We start from the raw sequence: 11,715 nt of genomic DNA on the forward strand, positions 1-11,715 counted from the left end.
TTAGGATGACATTTGGTTTTGAATTATATTTATAAAATACAATTGTCTTAGTCATCTAGTAGGTTACAAGTCCAAATTCAGGGTATTACCTCCAGGGGAAGGCTTTCTCTCTGTCGTCTCTGGAGGAGGGTCCTTGTCCTCAATCTTCCCCTGGTAGAGGAGTTTCTCAGGCGCAGGGACCCCATGTCCAAAGGACGCGCTCTGCTCCTGATGCTGCTTTCTTGGTGGTATGAGGTCCCCAACTCTGTGCTTGCTTCCCTTTCTTTTATCTCTTTAGAGATAAAAGGTGGTACAGGCCACACACCAGGGAAACTCCCTTTACCTTGGATCAGGGAGGTAACCTGAGTAAGGGTGGTGTTACAATCCCATCCTGATCCTCTGAATTTAAAATTACAATCACAAAGTGGAGGACAGCCGCACAATACTGGGAATCATGCCCTAACCAAATTGACACATATTTTGCGGGGGACACAATTCAATCCATGATAACAATTTTTCAGTGTAACTTTCTTCTACAGAGTGTTTTAAATTTCCTTACGATTATTTTAAGTTTATTCGTGATTAGCATATTCGTGATTAGCAAATGAACCATGTGCCACAGGTACCTGACTCCCATGTGCTTAGTGACTTTATAAAAAGAAAAACGTTTGTATTTTTGTCACGTTATCATGTTAATTTTACTATGTAAATTTTTTTGTTTAAGTGGTATCTCAAAAGAAATTTTTAATAACAGGAAACAAAACAGGAACATGACAGCTTTTTAAAAACAAAACTGGCACTATCATGGGAATTAGACAAGTTTTCACCCCACTTCCTTTTATAATGTATACCTTGTGTTTCTGACTCTGCTTCTCTTTTCTCCAACAGATTTTCTCAAGGTCAGCAACTTGTGACCAAATTAGTGACTGCTCCTGTAGCTTGTGGGGCAGTCATGGTACCCAGCACTATGCTTATGGGTCAGGTGGTGACTGCCTATCCTACATTTGCCACACAGCAGCAACAGTCACAGACACTGTCAGTGACACAGCAGCAGCCACAACAGCAGAGCTCCCAGGAGCAGCAGCTTACTTCAGTTCAGCAGCCATCTCAGACTCAGCTGACCCAACCACCACAGCAGTTTTTACAGGTAATGCGCCCCAGGGGGAAGCTGTTCCAACACCATTTACTTTTATATAATTAGACATTTAAATGAACAGTTGTGTAAGTGATCTGAAAAATCCATAAAAAGCTTATTCCACAATTTGAATCTCTACAAAGATGGAAAACTTGCCCCAGCTAGCTATTTTTTCTCCCCTTGTTCAGTCTTTGGAAGACTTTTAGCCCTGCCATGGACATACCCAAGTATCTGAACTGCTTGGTAGAGTAAGTGGCCCCCTTCCTGCCTACATCAGGGCACTTTACTTAGAGGCTGTTTTCTCTTTCTAGAAAGAGTTTCTAGGATTCAAGTAAAGGCACCTTTCTATTTACTGTTCCTTTCTAGCAGCCTATCAAATTCAACCCTTTATAGTGTAGGGGTCTCAAGACAGTGTTTTTTAGTAGTATATATATTAAATTATTTTGTTGGGTTATATTTTATTATAATTTTGCAATTATAATTAACATCAGAGGAGAGAGACTCTGGAGGCAGCATGCAGTATAAGTCATCGGTAAGAACTTGGGCTCTAACATCAGGCTGCTCTGAGATTGAGTCACAGCTGCACCACATATTGTGTGACCTTTGGCAGGTTACTTAAACTTGTAAAACTTCAATATCCTTTTCTATAAAATGGAGGGATATATACATAGAATATATATATGGTATGTGTATATATGATAATGGTTTATACCTCATGAGTAAAAAGAATGTATTAAATCATTGAACATAGCACAAAGCATGTAGCTAGCTGTCATTTATGACCACTGTATTGACAGATATCATAGAGGCTCAGATGAAGCAGAATACAGACACAGACATCACATAAGTGAATCAGACAGGCTCTACTTATCTAGAGGATATAGAAGAAAGTCAGTACACAGCAAAGAGATCAAAAGAACAAATATCTAGACCTCAGTTTCCTTGCTGGGGTTGAATAGTATCAGATTGTGACATCAGGAAATCCCCCTTCATCCTTCTGGCCTAGCTGGAACAGTTCTGCATGTACGGTAGCCTGAACTTGTGCTGGAGGCCACCTCATCTAGGCCAGAGTTATACAACCTACAGTATGATTAGAGGATCCAGTATTACACTGTATACTCAGGCATAAATATAGTCTTAATTTATCGTCCTCAGTGTCCTGGTTCAAATGTAATCCTTGGTGATAATGGAAAACTAAAATGGGTTAGTTGCCTACATAGCTCTGGAAGTCATACAGTTCCTTAGACCTTAGGCCTATACTGCAGTCATTAGTAACTGAGTTAGCTATTATTAGAAGTGAAGAATAAGAATTTATAGTAAGCTGTATGCTATTATCTGCAGAAAATATATTCAATAAGAATTAAGCAAAAGCTTGAAAAGAAGACATGCCTTAAGACCTTATCTTTCTTCTGAGTATATCAGAGAACAAAGGCCCTTAAAAGAAGGAACATTTTCTCCTCCCCCAGTTTTCCCACAAAAGCATTCCAAAGACATGGGACCCATAAACAAGATAGACAGTAAGTACCCTTCATAAATACATTAATATGTAGGTGACAAATACAAAATTTGGCTTTGTTAATTATATAACACCTATGTCCAAAATGCACTGCTGTTGTTCTCCAGTAAGGCTCATGGAGATCCTACCATAAATACCCTGAATTCTTCAGCTACTCAGTAACTCAGCAAACTCTTGAGAGGTCCTTGTCAAAGCTTACTGGTCACTAAGGTTTAAGAATCTGTCCTGTGTGTGTGTGTGCCCATCACACACATTTGCAAAAACCACCCACCACAGTTCCATTTTAAAATTGGAAACCCTGCATCGAGTTGTATTTTCAGTAGTGGGAAAGGGCTTTCACTGAAAAATTCACTTTCTTTCAGCTGGTTTCCTTTGTGTCCTAGCGATAGATTTATAAGCAGCACGCCGGAGTAGAAATTAGGTAAAAGAAACTTACCCAAGGTCACACAGGTAATAAGTGGCAGGGTAAAACTCAAATCCAGGGCCTCTTATTACCTCTTACTGTGTGTTTTTTGTTTTGTTTTATTTTGCTTTTGTTATACCACACTGTTACATATAAGACTTAAGAATAACTCTGTCCTCATATCTTTGGTGCTTCTAAGCAATTATATTAACAACTAATATTAGGCTAGCATTCTGTGCTTGGCACTGTTCTTAGAGGTTTTTGTGGTTAAACTCATTTAATCTTCATAAGAACCCAGTATGGTAGACACTGTTATTATCCCTGTAAACTAAGGCCCAGAGAAGTAAATAGCTGGCCCGAGTCACACCTCTAGCAGACGGGGCAGCCAGAAGTTGGAAGCCAGCAGTCAGGACCCATTTTGCGGACGACTTACACTGCTGCGTTTACCAGCCGAATGGGCCTGTATGCAGAAGCCCATTTGCCCTCATGTTTCATATTTCACAGCTATGCCTAAACCTTATTATCTGTTTAAAATTTGGATCTTTAATATAAACCAAAAGAATGTGTGGTTTGTTGCCACAGATTGCTTTCTATACCATAAAATCTCCAACTCAGATTCCTTAAAATAGGAAATTTTGTCACGTATACTTTCAGAGGAAACCCTGGTGGCGTAGTGGTTAAGTGCTACGGCTGCTAACCAAAAGGTCGGCAGTTCAAATCCGCCAGGGCCCCTTGGAAACTTTATGGGGCAGTTCTACTCTGTCCTATAGGGTCACTATGAGTCAGAATCGACTCGACGGCAGTGGGTTTTTAGGTTATACTTTCCGAAAGAGGGAAAGTTTTATAAGAATTTTCCAAAATATGATTCTTACCTGAGAAAGCAAGGATTATGTCAGTGGTGTGGAACTTCAGGACCTTGTCCTGTGTACAGTGGAAACCTTGAGTAGATCTTATGTAGTCAGTATAGTGAGGGTAAAGCGATGCTGCATAATCCATTTGTTTTTTAGACTTCTAGGTTGCTCCATGGGAATCCTTCAACTCAGTTCATCCTCTCTGCTGCATTTCCACTACAACAGAGTACTTTCCCTCAGTCCCATCACCAGCAACACCAGTCTCAGCAACAGCAGCAGCTTAGTCGGCACAGGACTGACAGTTTGACTGATCCTTCCAAGGTTCAACCACAGTAACACACATGCCTCCTCTCTGACATCAAGGGAGGAAGGGTTTGGCCCATAAAAAGTTGCTCAGATACCTGAGGATAGGAGGAAATTTCCAGTGGCTTCATGAGATGCAGTATTAAATGTTTTAGTTCCTGGAATTAGTTGGCAGGGAAAATGCTACCTACTGCTACAGATGTACATTAAATACCAGCCAGCAGGGGGTGATCATAGGGATGTCGCCAGCTCTGACAGTGTTGTATTGCCCAGATATTTTTCGATGGGAAAGAGTATATTGCCAAATGTTAAGAAGCTCAGCTATGAAACATGACCTCCAGTGAATCAGAAAGGCACTAACAATGTTAGTAACTTTGAGTGGTTCTGTGCCTGTTACCAAGTGTTACAGAGGACACACCACTGCCATGTCAGGGGTTTGCTTACAATGATGCCATGAAGACAGCCCAGTAGACTCAGTAGACACACCTCCCCAGCCCTCTCCCTTTTCAGATAATGATGGAATAGTAGTCACTTTCAGAATGTTGTGTGGGTTCAAATTCTTTATTGTACAGATGCTGTAAAAATACTATGTAAATGTCTGGATAAAGGAGAGAAAGCAAAACATGTTGTATGCTGCATGAAAGCATTATCTCTTGTAGGTATGAATACATTTCATTAGATTCTGCCACCATGTGTGAAATAATACACCCTCTGTTTTCCCTTTTGTTTACAACATGATAGCGTTCTATTCAGTTTTCCGGGGCACAAGCAGAGACAGACTGCCCAATAAGCAGGGTACACACGGGCTTACTTGTGCTTACTTACTCATCTGTAGTGCAGAATTTCACTGCATCAAAGATGTGGTAAAACCCGTGTAAAATTGTGCACTAGAGATGAGTGAGTAAGCACAAGTAAGCCCATGTGTGCCCTGCTTCCTGTAAGCTGGTGTACTGTGCTCACTGGTAAACCCGCCCCGGGCACAAGTCCTCTTTCCTACCTTAGCTGTGATGTCGCAGTTGGTTCAGTGCGTGATGATGTGCTGCTGGGAGTGGATTTTTTTCAGGTTAAATTATTGATGTAACAGGATTTTCAAGTTAGTCAGAAATACCCTCATTTCATTATTTTTCAATCATGTATGTTTGAAAATAGGATTTGCACTGCTTTATTTTAGATGGTTGGGAATTTTTGATCACGTTTTAATATAGTTCATAGTTGAAAATATTTGCGTAAATGGTTTTCAACAGGCCTGAAAGTAATTTCAAGAATGTCTAAGTTATAGGAGTAAAATTTGCACAGAAAACATATTTTAGGCACTTTTTAACATTCTCAGTGGTGGGAATTTTAACTTTAGGATATGTTGGAATCTTTTTATTATCCTTCACAATTTCAGTGCTTCTTTTAGTCAGAAATGATTCAGGGTTATTTGAGGGGGAAAAAAAAAATCCCATAGTGCCTTGATTTTAATTCAGGTGATAATTCACCATCTTCAACTCACTGTCTGGTTTCAGTAGCAATTTTGAAATCTTAGTACATTTTTAACAGCATGTGGGTGTCAATATTGTTTTTCTCCTAGGTTCCTATGAAGACTGCTCTGAGTGTTTTGGACTGGAGGTATGAATAATTTAGAAATAAAAGATGACATCCTACTATCAAAGTTAAAGCTAAATAGTCATTTAAGAATTGCTAATAAAGATTTGTGCACTACAAACTTGATTTTCCTACAAAGAAAAAAAGGGGTAGGAATTGGCTTTGTTTCCATCACAGCACTGGAATGTTGTGACTCACATGCTTTCTGAACATGAACTAAGATTTCATATGCCATTTTATAGATTTTATGGTACTGATAATAAAATTCACATCTACAGAGCAAAGGAAGGTATCTTATTAGACTATAAAAAACTATTACTGAGGAAAAGGAGAACAACAACCTATAGTAAATCAGAATTACCCTTAAAGGAAAATATTTTAAACTACAGCAGAGTTGAGTTTGTTAATAGTTTTGAGCAGTGAAAATAACCTAATGCAGAATTGCTAGATAAAGGGGTCAGAGAAATTCTAAATCAGTTAAGACTTTCCTGTCCTCAGCTTGCTGTCATCCTTGAGGTATATACTTTGTCTTTCTGTAGAAAACTATACCTGGCCACATAACGTAGAGCATTTATGTTGAAAAGAAAATGAAACAACCAAAGAAAGCTGGTACCTACCCTTCTATAAAAGAAGCATGAGGATACCAATCAAAAATTAAATACCAAGGAATTCTTCTAGCTACATGGTCATCCAGAAGAAATTTCTGACATTCCCATGAATGTCAAGAATAGTTGTGAGAATATGTGCATATTTGAGCATACATATATGCAGACAAAATTGGTGTAGAATATGGTAACATATTTTCTCCCCTCCTCAAATTGCCTTTCTTGACCTTATCATGCCATTGCATTTATATCTGAGTTGTGCCTCTTTTATTTATTGGCGAGATTTAGCGATAAAAAAAAAATTTTTTTTTTTTAATCTAGCTAACAAAAGATCTGGAGAACAGTTATATTAAGGCTTGTTGTCTAAGTACCGTATTTTTTAAAAAGATGGTAAACTGTGAGTACTATGTACTTAGGTTAACAGAAGCAAAGTATAAGACAAGCCATAAGGTGAATCTGTAGACTATGTTTATTTAATCACCTTCTCATTTCCCAGTCTCTTCAAGTATTTTCTATCCCCAAAAATATTTAGGAAGGAAAATTAGAATTTTCCTTTATAACTCCTGTTTTTCCTCACGGCTCCTGTTTTCCTGCCTAGCATTAACAATGGCTGAATTTAAAGGAGCAGCTTTGCCTTTGCTGTCAGTACCCCGTGTTGGAGGAGCAGCACTAGTTGCTGCCTGTTTCCCTCTTGGACATGAGCTGCAGAGCTGTTCCCTGATGAAAAGCTCCCCCATGCATCAAGACTTGAGCGTTCAAGTGAAGATAGCAGTTGTCTGTTCATTTATTTCTGTAGCCAGAGTTGTTAAAATCCTAAATCTAAACCATGAAGATACCAAATGAAAACACCTTTCAACTACTTACAAGTCGTATTTGTCCCTCTGCTTTATTCTCACAAATATTCAGTTTTTCTTAAAAACATTTTGAGTGGCACTTTTGAGGTATGCAAGAAAATGTTGAAGGTAAGGAAAGATACTAGCTGCTCTTCAGTCATCTTCTGTGGCACTCGGTGACTCAGAATTGTTCAGCAATTAGAGAGACCTGCCTACAAGGATTAATAATGAAAATTGCTGCCGAAGGTGGCATTAAACGAGAACCCAGACACTTAAAAGTACTCCAGTTTTAGAATGGAAAATATTGGAGGAAAAGTGAATGTGTGTGGGGGGGAGGGGTGTGTAAATAAATACTACAGTTCCGTCTCTGAACTCCATCCTAAGTTGATGGAGTAACTTTGCGAGTCCTGTGCTTTGCTTTATCATTTAAATCTGGTTTAGCAATGAACTAGAAATAAAAAGATGCCAGTGATTTTGAATTGTTATACTCAGTGCAGAATATTGAAAATGTTATTTGGATTCTGCAGAAGTGCTCTAGTTGTTGGTCATTGCCTTAAAGCCGTCTGCTTGAAGTTAGTTATGAGCACTGAAGCAGTCCAGCCTGTAACGGGCATTTTGTGTTGAAGGGAGATGAACCCTTGTTCAAGATGCCTTAGTGAGAAAGGGGCACTTAAATTAGAACTCTGTTTCTCTTCCTGTATACAGACAGGTGAAGATTCTTTTAGACTGGGTTATTATTCAACATGTTTTACAATGTTTTTGCTGCACTGAGGCAAACTTTTTCTAAGTGGAATGCAGACAGCATTTTACCCTACTATTGCTCATTTCTGCTTTTTCATTTCTCTGCATCTCTTTGGTGATTAACAATTTGTTGATAAACATATATGTAAAACTCATACAAGTCTGTAACCTTTCCAATATCTGCAACCCTGTTCTTAGTCCCACGGGAGTCAACGTTGGAAGGTATAAACACTGGATATTAATATTGTTGAGTGAGTCTAGCCAGGAGTAGGCAGATTGGAATTTTTAAAAGATGGAAAAAGAAGGGCACTTGCTGTTTTTAATAGTGCATGGAGAAGGAGAACCTTGTAAGTTTGTATGGATTGGATGAGCATTATTCTAAAAGGAGCTTCTGAAGTAATTGCAAAGGAAAAGAGTCTACTATTTTTATAGCATATTTAATATATTTGTATATAATTACTATGAGTATACTAGGAACCTTCCACATCCCCCCACTTTTCTAATTTACCCCTTTTTTGCCATAGCGCTAGTGTAGCTTCATCCGCACGGGTAATGTGCCTCTTGTCAGCCTACCAAAAGATAGTGCTGCTGCTTTATGAGACAGGTGAGAAGTTGCAACTCTCATGCCTGGGGATCCTTTACACGAGGAATAGCACACACTTTTCAAACAACATACCGCAATCTAAAAGCATCATTTTGAAATGTAAAAAGCACTTTATTGCAATTACTCATTTTGGTAAAGTTTATTATCTTAGGCATTAACTATTTCTAAAGGATCCCCAAATCATCACTTAGGTGAATTTATAAAATGACACATTTCTGAGAAATGTTTAGATCCAGTGAACCATAGTAGGTTTATGGGAGTGATTTCAAGGTAGCCAAATGAACTTTGACTTTTGTTTTGAATGTGGTGGAGTCAGGAGACTGTAGATGCCTCGTTCCATTTAGACACTATTGTAAACCTGCCTTGCCTATTGTGTGGACACCAAAAGAGACCAGTGAGCCTGTTTATTTTCAGTGGTCTAGGAAAATTGCATCAGTGCAAGTGGATGTACAGAACTAACCTAAAAGTGATCAATAGTAGTATTCTAGAATATGGTAATCTCAAGAATTATTCTGAGTATTTTAAATGTGCCCTGAAATGTTGGTGTGTCATTTCAGTGTTTCCATTTGAACTGCTTTTGTAATATTTTTGCACAAAAAGGACTGAAAAAAATACTACTCTAAAAAAAAATACTACTTTGGTTAAAGGGAAAAAAAATCGTATAATTTGGTCTTATTTTAATGTCTCCTATGGAAACACTGGGGATGAGTTTTGTTGGTGTAGTTTTAATTCAGGATATTTAAAGCAGTGTCAAACAGCTCATAAGAAATTAAGCAGACTCAAAGATACTTAAAAATTAAAACTTTCCTTCCATGTGACTGTTTTGCATATTTCCCCTCATCCCCCATGTCATAATTTTAACACTACATTCCTTGTTTTTCTTAAATAAACCGATACTTTGCAGGTTCTGTTTTGAGTATTTAACAATGTTTTGTAAGCTGTCTGGGTTTTCCAGGGAAATGCGCTTTAGTGAAATAGGATTGCTTTCATGAAGCGACTGTTAAGTGGCCATCACCACCACCAGCAAAAACTGAGGTGCTGCATTAAGTGACAATCAAAATAGTAAGTATTTATGAAAGAATACAGAGTGGTTTAAAGAAGCAGTTGCTTTCAAAGCAGCTTTCTGGGTTTCTTGAATAAAAATGGCTAAGTGTATTTATTTGTTTTTAATATCTTTGTGTTGTCTTATCAGAGTGATTTCAGTGTCCTGTATTTAATTTGTGGTTTTGATGTTCAGCGTCATCGTTTAGAGAACCAGCTCCTCTCACTTGGGGTGCAGTCTCTAGCGCTCATATGAGATGACTCTTCATGGGCATCTGTGTCTGCTTTACTTCAGGATGGCAGTAGAGGGCTCAGTCCAGATGCCCCTGCACAGCCCTCCTGGTCTCAGCTCATTTCAGAAAAATCAATAAAGGTAACTCTAAGATCAGCTTCCTAAAGCTCCAACCTTTTTCTAATTTCACTTGCTGCCTTCTCCATTTTATGGGCACTTTTTGTATAATGACTTCCCCAACACAGCCAAAGGCCAGTATGACAGAACCAGTGGCACACTTTGCCTCGATTTTACCCCTATTTTGCCCATTTTGGGAAACATAAGTAAAGCAATCAGCAGCTTCTATTGGCTGTTGTTATCATATCCATATTAAAGTTCATTTCAAGTCCTTAAATATAGGTGGAACAATGTGTACACACTGTAAACTTTTCTACAAAAGATGTTTGCTGTCTTCGCATGCTACTTGCTTCTTTAAAAAAACAAAACCTCCACACACAGGACTCTCCAGTGAAGCAGTGTTTGAACATTTAAAGCCTAGAAACTTGAGAACACTTCTTGCTGATATGTATTAGAACACAGTATGATACTTCAGGGCTCCCAGGGCAGCTCGAGTCCCACAGGCCAGGTACAGGGCACGGTATTTAGCTTTTGGGGTCCCTTACCAGTTGCTGTCAATTTCAGCTCATTGTGACCCCATGTGTGTCAGAGGAGAACTGTGCTCTACAGGGTTTTCAGTGGCTGATTTTTCAGATGTAGACCGCCAGGCCTTTCTTCCTAGGCGCCTCTGAGTTGACTTGAACCTCCAACCTTTCCCTTAGCAGCCCAGTGTTAACTGTTTGCACCACCCAGGGACTCCCTTAGAGCATGGAAATTAAACCCCATCAACCACAAGCTGGATTTAATGATGTAAAAAAAAGTTGCTCAAGAGTTAAATTGAAGATGTGATGTTCTCAAACGTCTGCTTTTAAATTTCTGAGCGAACAAACTGTGACATCGCTTAATAAAACGACATTCAAATGTTCTGTAATGCGTGTTTGAGTTTGCCTGTATTGGAGCAAGTTCACTGCTGGTGACGGCTGTGCCAGCACTAAGAAGTTAAAATGTAGGAAAAGCTATGTAACTTCTAATCGATGTTATGTAACTAGACAATCATCTTCAAGCAAAAAAAAAGATTTTGGCCAGGAAATGTCCATTTTTTTCTGTGGGGGAAAAAAAGCTGTAATTTAGGCCATTATAGAATTTTTTTTAAACCTATTTTACTGTGGTAAAAGTTGAGAAAGGGGCCTTAGTGTGGCACTTTCACGTTCACTTTATGTAAAGACTGAAGCCCAAAGACAAGTTTAATTCACTGCTGTATTGAAACCAGCTAGTACAAAACAAAGTTTTTGTAAATTTCTACTTGTTGGCATCATTTGTAGTTGTAAAAACACACACCAGATTCTGACGTTCTGTGTGGTTCGTAGTGTGCTGCTCTGGACACTGCTGTCCTTGTTGCTTGGTTCTCGGTTTTAAATAAAAAGTAGATGTAGCTCGTCATTCTTAAATCCACAAGAGTGGAGCTATAAATGGCTAACTGATCTTAAGAATGTCTTTTCCTAAAGAAAACATTTAATTGAAATCCAAACTGATTTACCAAAATGAAGACTGACAAACTTTCCAGGTAGTCTGCCAAAATCAAAAATTGCACAGAAACACGAGGGATAAGGAATGGTTTCAACGGTGCTATATTAGGTTCTCTGCTGATTTTCATGAGCTATGTTTGGAAATACAACATTGTATGAAATATGTGGATCATTTTGTTACCAATATTGCCATTTTAATTTGGTGTTACCATCGGTTACAGTTGTTTTTCTTGCTTTTCAAAGCTATCCTTTGAAGAAAGTTA

The 11,715-nt window shown here is 38.5% G+C and overlaps 1 protein-coding gene across 9 annotated transcripts in view; it reads left to right on the forward strand.

Annotated features, from left to right (window-relative positions):
* Positions 1–9,687, forward strand: part of CLOCK (clock circadian regulator) — a 147,254-nt gene extending 137,567 nt beyond the window's left edge. For all 9 annotated transcript variants that reach the window (XM_049886890.1, XM_049886888.1, XM_049886889.1 and 6 more), the window contains 2 exons: positions 868–1,126; positions 4,041–9,687. In XM_049886890.1, coding sequence (XP_049742847.1) covers positions 868–1,126; positions 4,041–4,220 — 439 coding nt within the window. In that variant the 3' untranslated portion in view covers positions 4,221–9,687. The remainder of the gene's footprint in view (positions 1–867; positions 1,127–4,040) is intronic.
* Positions 9,688–11,715: the final 2,028 nt, after the last annotated feature.

The sequence above is a fragment of the Elephas maximus genome, chromosome 5, assembly GCF_024166365.1.
Source record: "Elephas maximus indicus isolate mEleMax1 chromosome 5, mEleMax1 primary haplotype, whole genome shotgun sequence".
In the NCBI taxonomy this organism is placed as follows: Eukaryota; Metazoa; Chordata; class Mammalia; order Proboscidea; family Elephantidae; genus Elephas; species Elephas maximus.